The following is a 20,822-nucleotide window of genomic DNA, read 5'->3' as shown; positions in this document are numbered from 1 at the left end:
GTCAGACATGCTCTCCTGAGTCTGTGAATCTCAAGGGGAGCAATTCAAGATGGGGGCTTCTTGTTCAGTGACAGACCCTAGACAGGCACAGAGACCCCAGGTTCAGAACTTGGCTTTTGGTTCTTTGACTTTATCAGCTACCTCGTATCCTTCTGAGATGCTCTTTTAACTTAACTGGAATCCTTTTCTTTGGCTTAGAGACAAAGAGGCCCTGTCATCACACCTCATTCTTAGAGCAACACCTTTATATATGCCGCTGTGGCTCACGCCCTGTTTCTGATTCCTTCAACACTTTTGACCAGACACAGGTCGACTGTGGGAACTTTTTCTGTCCTTCAACTGCAGACCATGACCAACCTCCTACACTCACGAATAGACACAACTACATTTGACCTTGGAGGGTCATGTTGAAAATATTTTTTTAATTTATTTTTTTTAATTTACGTTGAAGTTAGTTACCGTATAGTGCAACAATGATTTCAGGAGTAAATTCCTTAATGCCCCTTACTTATTTAGCCCACCCCTGCTTCTGAAATCCTTCCAGTAACCCTTTGTTTGTTCTCCGTTTTTAAGAGTCTCTTATGTTTTGTCCCCCTCCCTGTTTTTATATTATTTTTGCTTCCCTTCCCCTATGTTCATCTGTTTTGTGTCTTAAAATTCTCATATGAGTGAAATCATATGATAGTTGTCTTTCTCTGACTAATTTCACTTAGCATGATACCCTCTGGTTCCATCCACATAGTTGCAAATGGCACGATTTCATTCTTTTTGATTACTAATACTCCATTGTGTGTGTGTGTGTGTGTATATATGTATGTATATATGTGTATATATGTATATATATGTATACATATATATATATGTGTGTATGTGTGTACATGTATACCCACACACACACACACACATACATACACCACATCTTTTTTATCCATTCACCATCGATGGACATTTTGGCCCTTACTTTAGCCAAAGTTATATTGATTGTGATTTTGATATACAAAAACATTGTGAAATCATCACCATCATCAAGCTGATTAACACATCCATCACCTCATAGAGTTTTACCTTTGTGTGTGTGTGTGTGTGTGTGTGTGTGTGTGTGTGTGTGTGTGTGGTGAGAACACCTAAGATCTACTATCATAGCAAATTTCAGGTACCCAATACAGTATTACTGTCACCAAGCTGTACATTAGATCTCCAGAACATAAAACTCAAGCCTTGTTGTGTGATTGTGTTGTGACCCTTAAACAGCAAAACAAAAAAATTGGTTAATAAGCCAACAAAACCAAGGGTTTCTGCCTGGCTCAGTCAGTAGAGCATATGACTCTTGATCTTGGGACATGAGCTCAAGCCCCACATTGGGTATAGAGATTACTTAAAATACATATATGTTTCTTTTTGGCATTGTAGTCCTGTATACACACACACACACACACACACACACACACACACATACACTAAGAAAACCAGGACTACAATGCCAACAAGAAACATGGCAGCTAATATCTTCAGTCTCTTACTTTTATACATATTTTTGCTTTAATTATTCCCTTTCCCCCACCCCATTCCCCATGCCCGTGAATGAATCTGGTTACCGAAAGGTGAATCCTACAAATGAGGCTGCTATTATCACAGGTCAAATAAAGGTGGTGATCAGCTAATGTCATGTCAAAGGAGACGCAAGTCTGGTCTGACTGACTTGGTTCAAGTGTGTATGTCTCGTCCTGGGTCCACCAAATAGAAGTTGCCAACATGAGCTGTGGAGTAGGTAGGTGTTGGAATTGATGGAAATGTCTGTGATTTAGTTCTGTCTCTCCAAGAATAATATGAGAATCGTCTGAGATCATGCAGGCATCTTAAAGCCATTACGGTGTTAACCTGGAATTATCTCTTGTTCCCTATCAAATCAATATGGATCCCTACTTTGCGGCACAGAATAATCAATAAAGACTGCCTCTCTTCTTAAATTTTTTTTTCAACGTTTATTTTTATTTTTGGGATAGAGAGAGACAGAGCATGAACGGGGGAGGGGCAGAGAGAGAGGGAGACACAGAATCGGAAACAGGCTCCAGGCTCTGAGCCATCAGCCCAGAGCCCGACGCGGGGCTCGAACTCACGGACCGCGAGATCGTGACCTGGCTGAAGTCGGACGCTTAACCGACTGCGCCACCCAGGCGCCCCAAGACTGCCTCTCTTCTAAAGCATGACACTTGCAGGCTCTTGGGCATTTGGGATTAGCCTCCTTGAAACAACAAGAAACCTTCTTTTCACTCCTGCTGCACCTCCAGGTTGAGGATAGATGAATCTGATCCTCGAATCCAGAAGCTGCTGAAAGAAGTCCAAGAAAGTGACCCACAACTGACCATTGAGAGTGATAAGCAAGATCCAAACAATAACCGACCTTCTTCACATGACTTCATTTTCTGAATCCCCTGGAGTTCTTGGTTCTCCAGTAAAGTCTGAGGTTGTCAAGGTGATGGGGGAACTTCCTCTGAGCCCTCTCAGTGATGTTAGGTATGGGGCCAGATGTTCTTTTAGCCTTGGGGGGGGTGCCTTTGGCTTCCATAAAGCACACACAAGTGACTTACCCCTGTTACGGGTGGAATGTCTATATCTCGAGTCTATCAAGAGAAATAAAGGTGAAAGCATTCATGAAGGAGGTTATGTTTATTAATGGATTCCGACCAAACTTAGACACAAGATACTTAATTTGGGAAGAACCTAACCCAGCAGGGAAAGGGGACAGACATGTTTGTGATCCCATCAGTCCGTTCACTTTGCCAGTCACTGCCTAGCTCTGACATTTCTTGACCTGCGTGGATAGCTGTCTATAGGTCTTCCTCATCAAGAGTATTTCTCCTACAAATCCTACGATATTTTGTAGCATTCTTAAGCACTTCAATGAAGCGCATATATGATCACATCATTGCTGTTATTAACTTTTTAATAATTCCCCCCTTACAGAAAACATAAGTTCATGGTGTGCGTAGCCCTTCCCCATCTAGCCCTCCTTATTTCATTGTGACCTACAGAATCCCAAAATTCCTTAAGGCAATTAATTGTTAAGAATCACTTTTTTATTAAGTGCTAATTTGTCAATTACTCTTTCAGTCATCCTACTTTCCTGTTTCATCCCCGGGGTTCATCGGTTCATCATTCTCACCAAATACACCACGTTCCCAGATGTCCCCTTCAAACCGCCCTTGAACGTGCTTGTGTATCATCTCTCTGATGTCACTGCATACAGTGTGGGTTCCTGGACTTTCCCACAGGTTTCCTTCCTTCTGTTTCTGTCTCAAGGCCTCTTGTTCAGCTGGATGTAGGTTTTTCCTAGAGCATCTTCATTCTCAGGGTCTGAGGTTTCGTGAGTGCCTTTAGTAGGAGCAGATGGGGTTGTTAAAAGAAGAAATAGAGGGGCGCCTGTACGGCTCAGTCAGTTAAGTGTCTGACTTCAGCTCAGGTCATGATCTTACGGTTCAGGAGTTTGAGCCCCGCATCAGGCTCTGCACTGATAGCTCAGAGCCTGGAGCCTGCTTCCAATTCTGTGTCTCCCTTTCTCTCTGCCTTTCCCCTGCTCGTACTTTCTCTCAAAAATAAACATTTTTTCTAAAATGCTTTAAAAAAAGAAGAAGAAATAGAGGCATACTATTCTTTAAAAGCTAGGAAGGAACCTCAGTGTCTGCTAGCCAAGAGTTCCTCAAGATCTGCGCTATTGACACTTGGGACCAGATAATCCTTTGTTATCTTAAGTGTGTCTTTCACCAAGAGTATGTTCTGTTAAGAGAGAGAAAGAGAAGCATCTCTACTCTCTACCCGTTAAATACCAGCATTTCCCCTTGCCTCCAAATATCTTCAGATGCTGTGCAAGATGTCCCAAGGTTGACATCCACTGTAATCTAGCCAACCCCCCTTTAAGGGAAAAGAAACTGAGTAGCCTGTGTACATTAATTTAGGGACAGATGCTCTGCCCATTCCTCCTGTGAGTTAGAGATTCTGTGAGTGTGGTTGTTTTTTTTTTTAATTATTTTTTCAACACCACATTGGGGCGCCTGGGTGGCGCAGTCGGTTAAGCGTCCAACTTCAGCCAGGTCACGATCTCGCGGTCCGTGAGTTCGAGCCCCGCGTCGGGCTCTGGGCTGATGGCTCGGAGCCTGGAGCCTGTTTCCGATTCTGTGTCTCCCTCTCTCTCTCTGCCCCTCGCCCATTCATGCTCTGTCTCTCCCTGTCCCAAAAATAAATAAACGTTGAAAAAAAAATTTTTTTTAATTATTTTTAGTATTTTTATTTATTTTAGAGAGAGTGTGTGTGTGCACGCGCGCACGTGCGAGACACAGAGAGAGAGAGAGTGGGAGAGGGGCAGATTGCTGTCAGCACAGAGCCTGTTGTGGGGCTCAAACCCATGGGCTGTGAGATCATGACCTGAGCCGAAGTTGGACGCTTAACCAACTGAGCCACCCAGGCGCCCCATCTGTGAGTGTGGTTATTAACTATGGAGCAAGATAGGAGGAGGATGTGACCATAAATTGATGAATCCAGAGACCAGGTCCAAGGAAATGGCATTTGGGACCAAAGAGAAGGACATCTCAGGGTGGGAAGGCATGGGTATGGTGGGGCAAGACCTGAGTGCTCACACATGTGACCAGATGTTTCTGGTTAGGAGAGAAGCTAGGCTGCTGGGCTCAGGAAATGAGTACTAGTCTGAATTAACCATCTGAGCTATAGGTTTATATTCGTGGATATGTGGAGAAAGCACAGGGGCTAATGGGGAAGTGTGGGAGGGTTTTGTGCAGAGGATAGAACAAGGTCAGCTGTGAGTGTTGAGGACATTGGAGGTCAATCCAGAACATGTATCAGAAAAGGTTGAAGGAAAAGGTCAGTGTGGTGGTCCCGTTAGATCCACAATGTGCCAGATAGGAGCAAGGAGGTGGTAGCATCCTCTAGATACCCCTAATCCCTGGTGAAGGGAGTCCTCAGAAAGCCATAGATGCTGGCTCAACAGCTCTTTCATGGGGCACCAAGGAGGGGCCCCATGGCCCTCCTTCTCCACAGCCCCTACCCTCTTGATCTTACGTTCCACACACGGTCTCCACAATCCCCGTCTCACAGACAGAGCCAAGCCTTGGGGTCCTAGTTGTGGCACCCATGGGTATAGCCATCTGGTCGACCCTTGTCCTGCCAACTGTGTGGCTTCTGGGTTTGCGGAAGGGGTGGGAGTGGCCTGTGGACAGCTCTGACCAAGTGCAGCAGGGGTTTCTTTCGGCTGTGCCAGTCTTCTGCCAGAAACCCCACCAAGAGTATTAGGATCACAGCCCCGAGGCATATCCGGACCAGATTGCCCTTGGTGTAGTGCTGCCGGGCAAGACCTGGAGGAGAGAGGAGAGATTAGAGCAGGTGATAAAAGCCCCTCTTCAGGACCCGCTTCAAGGGACATCTTGTGTTCCTCGTAGCCATAACCCTCATCTAAGATCCTATTATTCTCTGCTACCTACAATGCCAGTCTCCTTACTAGAGGCCCCCTCCCCTCCTCACCAAGGCTGGATACTTATTCTCTAAACATCACTTCTTCCCATACTTGCCCTCCCCACACACAGTCGCTCTCTGGTTATTTGGCTAATTGCAGAAGAAAAGATTGTTACAAGGGGTAGAAGAAGGGAATTGTTACAAGGGGTAGATGGATGGAATTTATCCTTCTCTGATCCTCTAGAAAATCTCAACCTGCCCCCCCCCCCGATGTTAATGATCAATTCTGAGTTCCAAGTGCTGATATTTACCCTTAATATTTTACCCACCAGGACCCAAGATCATAGAGCCTTAGCTTTCATACAGGAAAAGCAGTCAGCTTTAGGGGAAGACATGGGAATGGGGAGGGTCCAGGGAGGACCCGTTACTCACCAATTGGAGAGTCTGACCCCTTTGGAAAGATGGTGATATTCCTGGAAGGCTCTGGGAGTCAAAAAGGGTGGGGGGGGGGAGTTTAAAGAGATGAGACCATCTCCTCTAGCCCCGTTCCTGCCCCTATCCTGAATATATGCATTTGGGAGGCAAAACCTCATGGCTATAAGAAAAGCATGAACTACAGAGTCAGGCTATCCAGATTTGAACCCCAGATCTGTCACGAATTAGATGTGGAACCTCTCCCAAGTGACTCAACGTCTTGAGTCAGTTATCCCATCTGTCCAGTGAAAATAATTATAATGCATCACAGGCTAATGTGAAAATTAAGCGAATAACAATAATAACAGCATGAGGCACAGTGCTTGACCTATCACAAGCACCCCATACATGCTAGCCCTCCTACTGTCACTCCACAAGTATCCCCAGAGACTTTCCAGGTGTTCAGCTGTACTCATCAGACAGGTGCATGTTTTAATATACTGTGAAAATTGGTGTGATGGGTAGTCCATAGGACAGAGGAAACTGCATAACCCAGTGTCAGAAAAGGTTTCCTGAGGGACTGAAGCCATGAGGAAATGGAAGGAAAGGCAGAGCTAGTGGCTTGGGTGCAGAGTCACGAAGAGATGTCGAGTACCCAGAAGAGCTTCATCTGACTCTGTATGGCTGAGGTTTGCATGAGGAATGAAGACTGAAGGCATCAACAGCGGCTGATCTAATGGCATTGGATTTAAAAGCATTGAACATTAAGCTGAGAAGCCTGAGCTATATCCTAAGGGTGATTAGGAATTCAGAAGGATTTTCTTTTAATTTTTTTTTTAAATTCCAGTTTCATACGGTGCGATATATTGGTTTCAGGAGTAGAGTTTAGTTATTCATCACATACCTATAACAAGTTCTCATCATAACAAGTGTCCCCCTTAATGCCCATCCCCCATTTTGCCCCTCCCCCCCCCCACCAACCCTCAGTTTGTTCCCTGTCATTAACAGTCTCTTATGGTTTGTTTCCCTCTCTCTTGTTTTCACTTCCATATGTCCATCTGTTTTTGTTTGTTAAATTACACACATGAGTAAAATCACCTGTCTGTCTTCCTGTGACTTATTTCTCTTAGCATAATACACTCTAAATCCATCCACATCATTGCAAATGGCAAGATGTCGTTCTTTTTTTATCTTTGAGTAATATTCCATTGTGTGTGTATACCACATCTTCTTTATCCATTCATCAGTTGATGGACACTTGGGCTCTTTCCATATTTTGGCTATTGTCGATAGCGCTGCTATAAACATCGGGGTGCATGTGCTCCCTTTGCATCAGCGCTCCTATATCCTTCGGATAAATACCTAGTAGTGCAATTTGTAAATCATAGGGTAGTTCTACTATTAACTTTTGGAGGAACCACCACACTGTTTTCCAGAGTGGCTGCACCAGTTTGCATTCCCACCAACAGTGCAAGAGGGTTCCCCTTTCTCTGCATCCTTGCCAACATCTGTTGTTTCCTGGGTTGTTAACTTTAGATGCTGTAGCATCTGACTTCAGCTCAGGTCATGATCTCACAGTTTGTGGCTTTGAGCCCCATGTTAGACTCTGTGCTGACAGCTCAGAGGCTGGAGCCTGTTTCCGATTCTGTGTCTCCCTCTTTCTCTGCCCCTCCCCCTCTCATGCTCTGTCTCTCTCTGTCTCAGAAATAAATAAACATTAAAAAAATTGTTTTAATCTAGTTTGTTGGATAGAAGTATGGCTACTCAGCTTCCTTTTGATGACCATTAGCATGATAGGTGGTTCTCCATTCCCTCACTTTCAGTATACAGGTGTCTTTAGCTCTAAAATGAGTCTCTTGTAAGCAGCATATAGATGGGTCTTGTATTCTTCCCTATTCTGATACCCTGTGTCTTTTGACTGGAGCATTTAGTCCATTGACGTTTAGAGTGAGTACTGAAAGATACGAATTTAGCACCATTGTGTTATCTGTGGATTTCACGTTTGTGGTGATGTTCTCTGGCCTTTTGTAGTCTTTGTTACTTTTGGGTCCCCCCCCCCGACTCAAAGAGTCCCTTTTAATATTTCTTGCAGGGCTGGTTTACTGGTCACAAACTCACTCCTTCAGGTTTTGTTTGTCTGGGAAACCCTTTCTCTCTCCTTGTATTCTGAATGACAGCCTTGCTGGATAGGGTATTCTTGGCTGCAGATTTTATACAAGCATTCATCACATGTAATATACACTGCCACTCCTTTCTGGCCTGCCAGGTTTCTGTGAACAGATCTGCGAACCTGATGTCTTCCCTTGTAGGGTAGGGACTTTTTTTCCCCTTGCCGCTTTCAGGATTCTTTCCTTTTCTGTGTATTTTGTGGATTTGACGATGATGTGTCGACGATGGCCAGCTTTTGTTGCATTCAGTGGGAGTTCTCTGTGCTTCTTGGGTTTCAATGTCTGTGCCCTTCCCCAGATTAGGGAAGGTTTCAGCTATAATTTCTTCAAATAAACCTTCTGCCCGTTTTTCCTTCTCGTCATCTTCAGGAACCCAGAAGGCTATTTTGAAAAAGGATGGTGGAGAATCTCACCAGGGTGTTAGAAAGAACTTGGTGGCCTCAGGAGTCTACCAGAGAGCTAGAGTTGGGTAGAGCACAGATATCTAACCTGTCCTCAGGGGATCGGCCAAGGTTTTCTGTCTCTACGGAAATGGAGACTTTGTCCAGGAAAAGCGAGGGGAAAGAGAACTACAGCATGAGGGAAGCATGTTGTGTGGGACTGCGTTAGTAAGAGGATGCGCTGAGCAATAGGAAACAAGATTACACACATGGACCACAGCAAAGTCAGAAGAGCAGTGTGTAGGAATGAGTGATGGTCTTCCCATCATAACCTTGGAATCTTTGAAACGGCCACATTATCCAGAATGCTCCTCTGTCCCGAAGCTCAGAGCCCACCTCTATCCCATCCTTGATCCTCAGACCGAGGATTTTCCTTGGACAAGTCAGGTGGTTTCCTGAAGCAGACTAAAAGCCTACAGCCCTAGATGATGAGAGAGAAACCAGTTCTCATACTCTTTTCTACAGGGCTCTGAATGCCTGGTTACTCACCAGTTGTGGAGCCTTTGTTGATAAATGAGATGTTCAGTTTCCTGGAGGCTTCTGGGAATTCTAAACAAGAGGGTAATAAGACAGTGGATCACGTCAGGTCTTCCCAGTGAGTCCCTACACTCCATACCCCTTCTGAGATATCTGGGCTTCCTGCAACCCCTTTCTCTGACACACTTTGTACAGACACTGAGGAGAAACAAACACAGAAGGGCTGTAAGAACATGTTGTTTTCTATCAGTGGCTTAGTAAGAAATGGATCCATTCATCCCTTGATGGGCATTACATTATTTCCTCTTTTTTGGCTATTATGAGTAATGCTGCTATGAGCATTTATGTACGAGTTTTTGTGTGAATGAACATCTTTCATTTTTAAATTTTTGGGGGGGCTATATCCCAACAAGTGGAATAGCTGGGTCCTGTGATAGCTCTGTGATAAGGTCATTCTTCCTGAGGGAGCTGCTGGACCATTTTCCGTGGCAGCCGTGGCTCTTTTTATTCCCACCAGCAGTGTCTGAGAGTTCCAGTTTCTCCACATCCTCACCAACACTGCTGTGCATTATTATTATTATTATTGATTACCATTCTGGTGGGTATGATGAATTTCATGGTATGTGACTTACAACTCAACTAAAAACATAAGAAATGGATCAGTAGGTCTGTGCAAGCTCAGTAGCTGATACCAGTCTCCGAGCCTAAGAGGCTCCCCTCCCTCCTAAGGTCATTTTCTTTTTTTTTTTTTTTTAATTTTTTTTTCAACGTTTATTTATTTTTGGGACAGAGAGAGACAGAGCATGAACGGGGGAGGGGGCAGAGAGAGAGGGAGACACAGAATCGGAAACAGGTTCCAGGCTCCGAGCCATCAGCCCAGAGCCCGACGCGGGGCTCGAACTCACGGACCGTGAGATCGTGACCTGGCTGAAGCCGGACGCTTAACCGACTGTGCCACCCAGGCGCCCCTAAGGTCATTTTCTTAACCAGGGACATTCCCGATTCCATGGGCACCAAAATATTTCCTAAAACCCCTCAACCTATAAATATATAGCTCCTGTTGAGGGTGGGGAAAGTCTCCGAGGTCCTTTATTATGGCAGAGTCAGCTCATCAAAGCCTAGCTTACGCTCGCCTATCTGTGGTATAAAAAGAGCTTGGATATTATGGGTTCTCCGTTATTTCTCTTCCTGTGAGTTTCATTAATAAATTTTGGGTCGTCGGGGCGCCTGGGTGGCTCAGTCAGTTAAGCGTCCGACTTCGGCTCAGGTCATGATCTCACAGTTCGTGAGTTCGACCCCCACGTCTGTGCAGACAGCTCAGAGCCTGCTTGGGATTCTGTGTCTCCCCCTCTCTCTGCCCCTCCCCTGCTCATGCTCTGTGTCTCTCTGTCTCTCAATAATAAATAAACGTTAAAAATTTTTTAATTAAAAAAATAAATTTTGGGTTGAATTTAGATTAAACAGGCAGTATGTGCATATCATGGAATACTACTCAGCCATAAAAATGAACACACTGTTGATAATCATAATAACTTGGGTGGACTTCACATCATCGTGCTGAGTGAGAAAAGGCAGCCTTAAAACATTCCATGCTATGTGGACCTTTCCATTTATGCAAAACATTCCCAAAATGACATTAAGTAGAAGAACAAGCTAGTACTTGCCAGGGGTAGGAGGGGAGAGGGTGCGTGTAACTACAAAGGGGTGGCCTCAGGGATATCTTTCCAGGATGGAATAGTTCTGTATCTTGAGTGCCGTGGTGGTTACACGGATCTATACATGTGATACATTGCTGTAGAACTGAATACAAATATTGCGTCAGGGTCAGGTTCCCAGTTTTTATGTCGAACTACAATTAGGCAAGATGTAACCACCGGGGAAAGGTAGGCAAAGGATACATGAAGTCTTTCTGTATTGTCTTTGTAACTTCTTGTGGACCTACATCTCAAAAGTTTTAAAATTCCAATGAGAAATACACACAAACACACACACACACACACACACACACAGTGTGCCTCATTTGCATGACAGCCCCCATATTGTTCTCAACCTCACATGTCAGCACTTTCTTCTCCTCCTTGGCTCTTTTCAGCCTGCTTCTATTCCTTGGGATTTGGGTCTATCCCCAACACACAGGGAATGCTAGAGATGTCACAGCCTGATGTATAATTTCTTAAGGCACAGGCGGGTATCCTACACACTGGAATCCACTGAGATGCCTTTGAAGATGGGGGCACACTATGGCTCACACAAACTTTAATCCAATGGTTCTCAAAGTGACATCCCCAGATCAGCAGCATCAGTATCACCTGGAAAAGTGTCAGAAATGGACATAATTGGACCCCACCGCAGACCTTCTGAATCAGGAACTCATGGGGTCCAGAAACCTAGATCACCTCCAGGTGATTCTCAGGCCCCCTAATCTTTGAGAACCACTGGCCAATGGAATCAGAGACTCAAAAACTAGAGTCCAGGAAGGGTGCCTGGGTGGCTCAGTCAGTTAAGCATCCGACTTCAGCTCAGGTCATGATCTCACAGTCCTGAGTTCGAGCTCCGCGTCCGGCTCTGTACGACAGCTTGGAGCCTGCTTTGGATTCTGTGTGTCCCTCTCTCTCTGCCCCTCCCCTGCTTGTGCTCTGTCTCTCTCTGTCTCAAAAATAAATAAAAAACATTTTTTTAAAATGCCTATCTAATATCGTTACATATATTATTATACTCACCTTCTTTATAGGCAGAAATAAGCAATTTTTAAATATATCAAATGTGTAAAAGAGACAAGTGAATTAAATTAAGAAATACAGATAAAGGGGAGAAAGAAAAGACGGGGTCTGTGGGTCTATACCCCAGACACCAGGATGAATCCTCCAGAACTTACCTGTCACAGAGGAAGGTGGTTCTGTGGGTAACCAGCCGGGGGTCGCGGAAGTCCCTAGGAAATTAGAAAAAGAGAGACTTCTGTGCTGTGTCAGCTGTGGGTCCTGAGTAAATAATGAAGCATTTCTGTGACCCAGTTTCCTCACCTAGAAAAGGAATATGAGAAAGGTCACATCACTGGACTGTCACGGGTATTAAATAGCACACCTAGCACATTCGGGGGCTAATTAATAATAATGACAACCCCTGTAGCTGCCTTCCTTGCTCTTCGAACCCCTGTTCTATCCCTTTTCCTGGATCTCTGTGATCTGCACCTTACTTCGTCCCTTGGAGTAAAACTGACTCTTGTGTCCTGGAAAAGCAGAGAAAGAGGCAGAAGCTATGGATACATGTGGGGACGGGGGAGGCGATACATACAGGGAGAAAGGGTGATGGCTGTATAACAAGACACAGCCCCTTTCCACCCCAGGACATTTGCTCACACGACCCTATATGCCTGCAGCCCATCTCACTACTCCACCCACCTGGTTACCTCTTCCTCTGCCCTGAGATCCACATCAAACATTGATTATTCAGAGAAACCTTCCCAAACTGCTTCCTCTTTAGCTCCTAACAGCACCACATCTAATTCATAACGCACATCACAGTCACAACTATACATGTTGTGCTGGATGCATCTCGAAGAGTGTTGGCTCTAATTACTATATGTAAGTATTAGGTGTCTGTCTGTATATATGTGTGTGTGTGTGTGTGTGTGAGAGAGAGAGAGAGAGAGAGAGAGAGAGAGAGAGAGAGAAATACCATATAGAGTTTCAAGCAGTCCCCAGCAAAGCACCAGCCACAGCATAGGCACTTTTGAAATATATGCAATTAAAAAAGCAATAAGTGAACAGGGACCCAAAAAAGGGAAAAATCTATAGAGGCAGGAGGATTAGTGGTTTTCTGGGGCTGGATGAACAGTGGGGAGTGCCTGCATATGGCCATGAGGGATGGTACAGGGTGGTGGAAATACTCTACGAGTGGATTGTGGTAGTGACCACACAACTCTGTAAATTTACTAAACACCAATGAATTGTACACCTAAAACAGGTGCATGTTTGCTAAGCGCCTGCTATGTTCTGGGAGCTATTGGTGGTGGTGGGGATACAGCGGAAAAGAAAACAGAAGTTTATGTCTGTCTTTCTGGAGCTCACGTTCCAGGAGGCGGGGTCAGACAGATGACAAACACCATAAATCAGTATGATGTATGCACAGGTGTGGATGCCATGGAGAAAAATTAAGGCAGAGAAGGTAGCAGAGTGCATCAGAGAGGCAAGAATGGGACTTTTGACTGAAGGCCGGAAGGAGAAATGGAATGAGCCGTAAGAATATCTGGGCGGGGCGCCTGGGCAGCTCAGTCGGTTAAGCGTCCGACTTGGGCTCAGGTCACGATCTCACAGTTCGTGGGTTCCAGCCCCACGTCGGGCTCTGTGCTGACAGCTCGGAACCTGGAGCCTGCTTCGGATTCTGTGTCTCCCTCTCTCTCTGCCCCTCCCCCACTCAGGTTCCGTCTCTCTTTCTCTCTCTCTCTCAAAAATAAACAAACATTTAAAAATAAATAAAAATAAAATAATATCTGGAGAAAGTGTCCCAGCAAGTGCAAAGTCCCTGAGGACATAACGAGCCTGCATATTCAAGGAAAAGCAAGATAGGATGTAGTCAATACTATCCTAACCACTTTATATGGTCACAGACAGTAACCAGACTTATCGTGGTGGCCATTGCATAATGCATACAAGTATCAAATTACTATGTTGTACACCTGAAACTAACACACTATCGTATGTCAATTCTTCAATTTAAAAAGAGTGTTTGAAAAAAACCAAGATGCTGGCGTATCTAGAGCAGAGTAAATGAGGGAGGGGCAGTAGGTCAGGCAATCAGGCAAAGGAGGGGCTTGGAGAGGAGTGAGTGCCAGGGAGTCAAGCAAAGGGATGACCATCGTCTGATTTTGACCAGCTCTTCTGAAAGGATTCCTCTTGCTGTGGTTTGCCAAACGCTCAAAAGAGGGCAAAGGTATAAAGTCTTGCAAACCACAACCAGTAGGTAAACATACCTCCTGGAGATTAATGCACAGCCTACTGTCAGCAGCACCGCGTTACAGAAAAGTTGCCAAGAGGTTAGTTCTTTAATAGTCTCGCCACAAAGAAGCAAAGGCAATTATGTGAGGGCATGGAGAGGTTAGCTAATGCTCCGGCGGTAATCGTGTTGCAATATATAAATGTATCAAGTCATCTTGCTCTGACATCTTATACAGTGTGACGCGTCCCTTATATCTCCATTTGTACGTTTGTTTAGTTAAAAAAGTTAAAGGAGGGGCACCGGGGTGGCTCAATGGGTTGAGCGTCTGACTTCAGCTCAGGTCATGATCTCATGGTTCGTGGGTTCGAGCCCCATGTCAGGCTCTGTGCTGACAGCTCAGATCCTGGAGTCTGCTTCAGATTCCGTCTCTCTCTCTCTCTCTCTCTCTCTCTCTCTCTCTCTCTCTCTCTCTCTGTCTCTCTCTCTCTCTCTCTCTCTCTCAAAAATAAACATTAAAAAAAAAAAAAAAGATGTGGTAGGAGGCATGTGGTGGGAAAGGATACCAATACTTAGAAGAAAATGCCCCTGAGTATTACAGCAAAAACGCAGAAGTGTCTTCCTTTGAATGTTCGTGTTATTTTAAGGGCAGTTACAATCACTTAGCGTTAAATGTACCATCTTAAACGTTTAAGTGTGTAGTCAGTGGTATTACGTACATTCACATTGTCGTGCGGGAAATCTCAGAACTCTTTCATCTGTCCAAACCGAAACTCTGTGCCCATTGCACACTAACTCCCCTTGTCTCTTCGCCTGACTTGCCAACCCCCTTTCCGTTCTCCGCCTCTATGATGCTATTGTTAGATGCCTGACGTGAGTGGAACCAGACAGTATATGTCCTGGTGCGACTGGCTTACTTGACATGGTGTGACAGCCTCCAGGCTCATCCATACTGGAGCACATGCCAGGATCGCCTTCCTTTTTAAGGCTGCGTGACAGCTCTTCCATTGTGTGTTATATACCCCATTTTCTTTATGAACTACGCTGTCCTCTTTGGAAAGCGGCACGCTTTAGCAATGAAAGACGGATACCTGCTACAATGCGCACGAAACTCACAAACATCAGGCTGAGTGAAATAAGCCAGTCACAAAAGGCTGCGTGCTATAGGACTCCATATTTGTGAAACTCCCCTCCCCCCCCAAAAAAGGCAGATTTATAGAACTAGAACGACTGCAAACAGGCTCCGGAGACCCCTCAGAGGTGATGGAAATGGATTAACACTGGGTTGTGGTGATGGTTGGACAACTCCATGAACTTACTAAAAACTACGGACACTTAAAAAGGGTAACTTTTAAAAAAAAATTTAATGTTTATTTATTTTTGAGAGAGAGAAAGACGGAGCAGGAGCAGGGGAGGGGCAGAGAGAGAGGGAGACACAGAATCCAAAGCAGGCGGGGCGCCTGGGTGGCTCAGTCGGTTGGGCAGCCGACTTCGGCTCAAGTCACAATCTCGCGGTCCGTGAGTTCGAGCCCTGCGTCAGGCTCTGTGCTGACAGCTCGGAGCCTGGAGCCTGTTTCCGATTCTGTGTCTCCCTCTCTCTCTGCCCCTCCCCTGTTCATGCTCTGTCTCTCTCTGTCTCAAAAATAAATAAACATTAAAAAAATTATTAAAAAAAAAAAAAAGAAGAAGAATCCAAAGCAGGCTCCGGGCTCCGGGCTCCCAGCTGTCGGCACAGAGCCTGACACGGGGCTCGAACTCATGAACCGTGAGATCGTGACCTGAGCCAAAATCAGACACTTAACGACTGAGCCACCCAGGCGTCCCAAAAGGGGTAACCTTTTAGGTCTAAAAGCCATACCTCAATAACACAGCTGTAAAAAAAAAAAAAAAAAGAATTTGCCACAACATGAATGGAACTAGAGTGTATGATGCTAAGTGAAACAAGTCCATCAGAGCAAGACAAATACTCTGTGATTTCACTCATATGTGGAATTTAAAAACAAAACAGATGAACAGATGGTAAAGGGGTGAGGGAAGAGAAGAGGGAATCAAACCACAAGAGACTCTTAACGATAGAAAACAAACAGGGTTGATGGAAGGAGGTTAGTGGGGGATGAGCTAGACGGCTGATGGGCATATTAAGAAGGGCACTTGCTGGGATGCACACTGGGTGTTGTAAGTGATGAATCACTAAAGTCTGCTCCCAAAACCAATATTGCACTGTATGTTAACTAAAATTTAAACTAAAAAAAAAAAAAAAAAAAAAAAAAAAAAAAGAATGGAAGGCAATTTGTAGTGAATAATGACCTCACTAGCTAGATTTCAATGAAAATAAGTCTGAGTACAAATACGTTTTCATTTTACCCTGTACTAACTTTATTCATCCACTGAAGACCAGAAGGAGAAGAATTTTCCCCTCGCTAATAGATAGAATCATTAGTCTTTTGTACATTGGGGCATTTTAAACAGTTCAGTTGCCGGGTGCCTGGTTGGCTCAGTCAGAAGAGGACACAACTCTTGGTCTCCCAGTGGTGAGTTCAAGCCCCATGATGGGGCTTGAGATTATTAGAGACTTTTTTTTTTTTCAACGTTTATTTATTTTTGGGACAGAGAGAGACAGAGCATGAACGGGGGAGGGGCAGAGAGAGAGGGAGACACAGAATCGGAAACAGGCTCCAGGCTCCGAGCCATCAGCCCAGAGCCCGACGCGGGGCTCGAACTCACGGACCGCGAGATCGTGACCTGGCTGAAGTCTGACGCTTAACCGACTGCGCCACCCAGGCGTCCCAGAGATTTTTTTTTTTTAATAAATGGGTGTTAAGGAAGGCACTTTTCGGGATGTGCACTGGGTGTCATAAGTAAGAGATGAATCACTGAGTTTCCTCCTGAAGCCAAGACTACCTTGTATGTTAACTAACTTGAATTTAAATATAGGTGATAGATAGGTAGATAGATAGATAGATGATAGATAGATAAACCAACTTTAAATAATTCAGTTGCTTCGATACTTGGGAAGGCACATAACCATAAAACAGTAGTGAACATAGAATATCAACAATGGTTTTTACGTTTGCATCAGTTGAGGCAAAGGGCTTAGCGGCAGGCTTTGTCGTAAAGATACCTTCCACTTCGACTATTACGAATAAGAAAGGCTGAAAGGAAGGTACCTGTGTGAAGGGAGTCAAAGTTTCCTTCCTGGAACACGGACATTTTTTAAGTCACTTCCCTGTGTTTTTTGCTGCTACTTGTGTGTGTGTGTGTGTGTGTGTGTGTGTGTGTGTGTGTGTGTGTGTTTTAAGTTTGTTTTGAAACCTAGATGAGACACAAGGCATTCTCTGTAGTATGAAGAATTATTTTTTCTAATGTATATACTCTGTAGTAGAGACAATAACAACCTCTCAAATATGCTCATGTCCTAACCCCCAGAATCTGTGAATACGGCACCTCGCATGGTAAATGGGACTTTGCAGGTGCACTTAAGGATGTCGGGGGGCAGAGGTTATCCTGATTATCCAGGTGGACCCAGTGTAATTGCAGTGTCCTTAAAAGTGGAAGCAGAAGGGGGACAGGGGCAGACTGAAGAGTCTGAGACTGAAGGAGTCAGACTGAAGGAGTCAGAGACTGAAGATGCTGCACTGATAAAGCATGATAAAGGGAGGGACCACGGGAGCCAAGGGATGCAGGGGCCTCTAACAGCTGGAAGAGGCAGGGGAGAGATTCCTCCCTGGGGCCTCTGGAAGGAACACAGCCCAGCTGACGGCTTTGTTTTGTCCCAGTGAGACCCATTTGGGACCTGATCTCCAGAAGCGTAAGGGGATAATACATTTGTGGGGGGCACTTGGGTGGCCCCGTCGGCTGAGAGTCTGACTTTTGATTTCGGCTCAGACCACAGTCTCACAGTTCGTGAGTTCAAGCTCCGCCTTAGGCTCTGTGCTGGCAGTGCGGAGCCTGCTCTGTATTTATTCTCTCTCTCTCTCTCTCTCTCTCTCTCTCTCTCTCTCTCTCTCTCCTTCCCCCCCCCCATAAATAAATACACATTACAAATAAATTCATTTGGGCTATTTTAAACCAGTGGATTAGTGGTGATTTGCTAAGGCAGCTCTAGGAAACAAATACACCCTCCAAAGCCTCAGACTTCTGCTGGTCTCCCACCTCCTGTGCACCTGCTGGTCCCTCCCCCTGGAACTTCCAGCAGAGTTTGCAAGGGCTGCGGAAGAAAGGCGGGGTCTGCACCTCCCTCACCTGTGACCACAAGCTCCAGGGGGTCGCTGGGGGCTGACCACAGGTATGGGTGTCGGCTGGAAAAGCTGTAGCATCGGTAGATCCCACTGTGGGCAGCAGTCACTGTGATGATGGGGAAATCGGCCCTGTACCACCTCTCGGGTCCCTTGTAGGGGCCAGTGTCCCCCTCCTTGTATAAAGCAAATTGGTCAAAACCGTATTGGCTGCGACACTGTAGAGTGACATCCCCTCCTGGGGATACGGCCGGGCCAGGCTGGGCTGAAAGCGAGGGCTTGGCGTAAACTTCTGGGGAAGAAAAAAGAGAGCTCTGGTATTAAAGACAGTGGCCAGCGTGTCAGGCCTGAGTGTGGGAAGGTCCCCCCACCTCCTAAGAACTAGGGATCTTGGCAGGTGTTTCCTTCCTAGAGAACGCACTCGCCCTGCTACCTGCTCACAAAAAGTTTAAGGGAGTGTGACCAGAGTCACATCACAGTGCCCGGGCTCAAATCCTGGTTCTGTCACCGAGGAGCTGGGGGGGGGGGGGCACCTGGAGATGAGTCTCCCCCTCTCTCTGTGCCTCAGTGTTCTTTAGTATAAAATGGGCATGGCTGGATGAAGCATTATGTATCAAGCGTTTAGCAGAGTACCTACTGGATCGCCAGCTCCCCAACTATGATGGTGGTAACAAAATGACTGAAGCTCATCTCACTGCAAGCCAGTGTTACAGAACACAGTCTATGTTGTAAACCTGTATCAAAATGGAATGGAATGGAATGATCCAGTGGTCATTCCAAGCTCATGACTCATATCGTCTCATTGAAGCCTCACAAAAGCATAGTGAATTCGTCGCTATGAATACCCCGGTTTTAAAAAGGGAACTTGGGAGTACGACGCTAAATAGCTTGCCCAAAACCATAATATACTAAGTGGCAGAGGGGTGCCTGGGAGGCTCAGTTGGTTAAGCATCTGACTTCAGCTCAGGGCATGATTTTGCTGTTCATGAGTTCAAGCCCCGCGTCGGGCTCTGTGCTGACAGCTCAGAGCCTGGAGCCCGCTTCAGATTCTATGTCTCCCTCTGTCCGTCTGCCTCTCTCTCTCTCACTCTATCTCTCAAAAATAAATAAACATGAAAAAATTAAACTTGGGGGCAATTGTAAATAGGAAGGGATATACTTAATTTGAAGGTAGCGTTTGAGTCAGCCCCAAAAGCAAAGCGGGTACCCTTGCATGGGGCATATGGACCACTGCACTGGCTCAGGGATTAGGCTATGCAAAGTTTAAAGGGGTGCCAAAAAAAACCCTCAGCAATGAAGGTAAATAATATTTCAATGCATTCGTCAAACCAAAATTAATGCAAATAATTCATAGTGAACAAAATATCAAGATTTTAAACAAAGATTCCAACTGTGCCTAGTGGAGCCTGAGGCAAAAGGTTCAAAACACTTTTGTGTATTTCTTTTTTTTAATTTTTTTTAACGTTTATTTATTTTTGAGACCAAGAGAGACAGAGCACGAACGGGGGAGGGGCAGAGAGAGAGGGAGACACAGAATCGGAAGCAGGCTCCAGGCTCTGAGCCGTCAGCCCAGAGCCCGACACGGGGCTCGAACTCACGAACCATGAGATCGTGACCTGAGCTGAAGTCGGCCGCTTAACCGACTGAGCCACCCAGGCGCCCCACTTTTGTGTATTTCCATGGTTAATTTTTTCCACACTATTAACATAGTTGAAAAAAATACTGAAAAACCAAGTTATTAAAACTCATGAATTATTCTAAGTTTATTTCATTTGTACCACTCCCCTCCCCCCACCCCCCCGCCCCCAAAAAAAGAATTTATTATCATCAGACTCTCCTAGCTTTCATGGAAGCAAACTCAGCAATGAGATTTTCAAAATCTATTTGGAATAGAACCATTTAAAAAATACATTAGAAATAAAAGCCTAAGCTGCAAACACTTTATGCCATCAAAAACTAAAAATGCATTAGAGGGGTGCCTGGGTAGCGCAGTCGGTTAAGCGTCTGACCTCAGCCGGGTCACGATCTCGCAGTCCGTGAGTTCGAGCCCCGCGTCAGGCTCTGGGCTGATGGCTCAGAGCCTGGAGCCTGCTTCCGATTCTGTGTCTCCCTCTCTCTTTGCCCCTCCCCCATTCATGCTCTGTCTCTCTCTGTCTCAAAAATAAATAAACGTTGAAAAAAAAATTTTTTTAATAAAAATAAAAATAAAATTGCATTAGAATGTGGCTAGAGCCTACACCCGTTTCCTTTTGCATCAGGCTCAGATATGGCTTGAAAACACACTGCCAGGTTCTGCCTTGACTTAAAAGCATGATATGGGGCGCCTGGGTGGCGCAGTCGGTTGAGCGTCCGACTTCAGCCAGGTCACGATCTCGCGGTCCGTGAGTTCGAGCCCCGCATCGGGCTCTGGGCTGATGGCTCAGAGCCTGGAGCCTGTTTCCGATTCTGTGTCTCCCTCTCTCTACCCCTCCCCCATTCATGCTCTGTCTCTCTCTGTTCTAAAAATAAGTAAACGTTGAAAAAAAATTAAAAAAAAAAAAAAAAAGCATGATATGAGGGCACCTGGGTGGCTCAGTGGGTTAAGCCACCGACTTCGGCTCAGGTCATGATCCCCCAGTTCATAGGTACAAGCCCCAGGCCGGGCTCTGGGCTGACAGCTTGGAGCCTGGAGCCTGCTTCGGATTCTGTGTCTCCCT

The 20,822-nt window shown here is 45.5% G+C and overlaps 2 protein-coding genes across 3 annotated transcripts in view; one reads left to right on the top strand and one right to left on the bottom strand.

Annotated features, from left to right (window-relative positions):
• Positions 1-2,656, top strand: part of NLRP2 (NLR family pyrin domain containing 2) — a 33,085-nt gene extending 30,429 nt beyond the window's left edge. The window contains 1 exon segment of the mRNA XM_040465201.1: positions 2,289-2,656. Coding sequence (XP_040321135.1) covers positions 2,289-2,427 — 139 coding nt within the window. The 3' untranslated portion in view covers positions 2,428-2,656.
• Positions 2,649-20,822, bottom strand: part of LOC121023352 (platelet glycoprotein VI-like) — a 24,700-nt gene continuing 6,526 nt past the window's right edge. Inside the window, exons 4-9 of one of the 2 annotated variants that reach the window (XR_005787353.1) lie at positions 18,134-18,418; positions 11,835-11,888; positions 8,972-9,031; positions 5,893-5,943; positions 5,071-5,363; positions 2,649-3,372 (exon numbers count right to left, since the gene is read on the bottom strand). Coding sequence is in view for 1 of the 2 variants with exons in the window: in XM_040465172.1 (XP_040321106.1) it covers positions 5,128-5,363; positions 5,893-5,943; positions 8,972-9,031; positions 11,835-11,888; positions 18,134-18,418 (686 nt within the window). In the remaining variant the exon portion in view is untranslated. Of the gene's footprint in view, positions 3,373-4,375; positions 5,364-5,892; positions 5,944-8,971; positions 9,032-11,834; positions 11,889-18,133; positions 18,419-20,822 lie in introns of those variants that run through there. The other variant, XM_040465172.1, reaches the window with a different exon arrangement.

This window comes from Herpailurus yagouaroundi, unplaced genomic scaffold (genome assembly GCF_014898765.1).
Source record: "Herpailurus yagouaroundi ecotype Mexico unplaced genomic scaffold, PumYag 557, whole genome shotgun sequence".
Classification (NCBI taxonomy): domain Eukaryota; kingdom Metazoa; phylum Chordata; class Mammalia; order Carnivora; family Felidae; genus Herpailurus; species Herpailurus yagouaroundi.
This window is presented reverse-complemented; position numbering and strand designations above follow the sequence as displayed.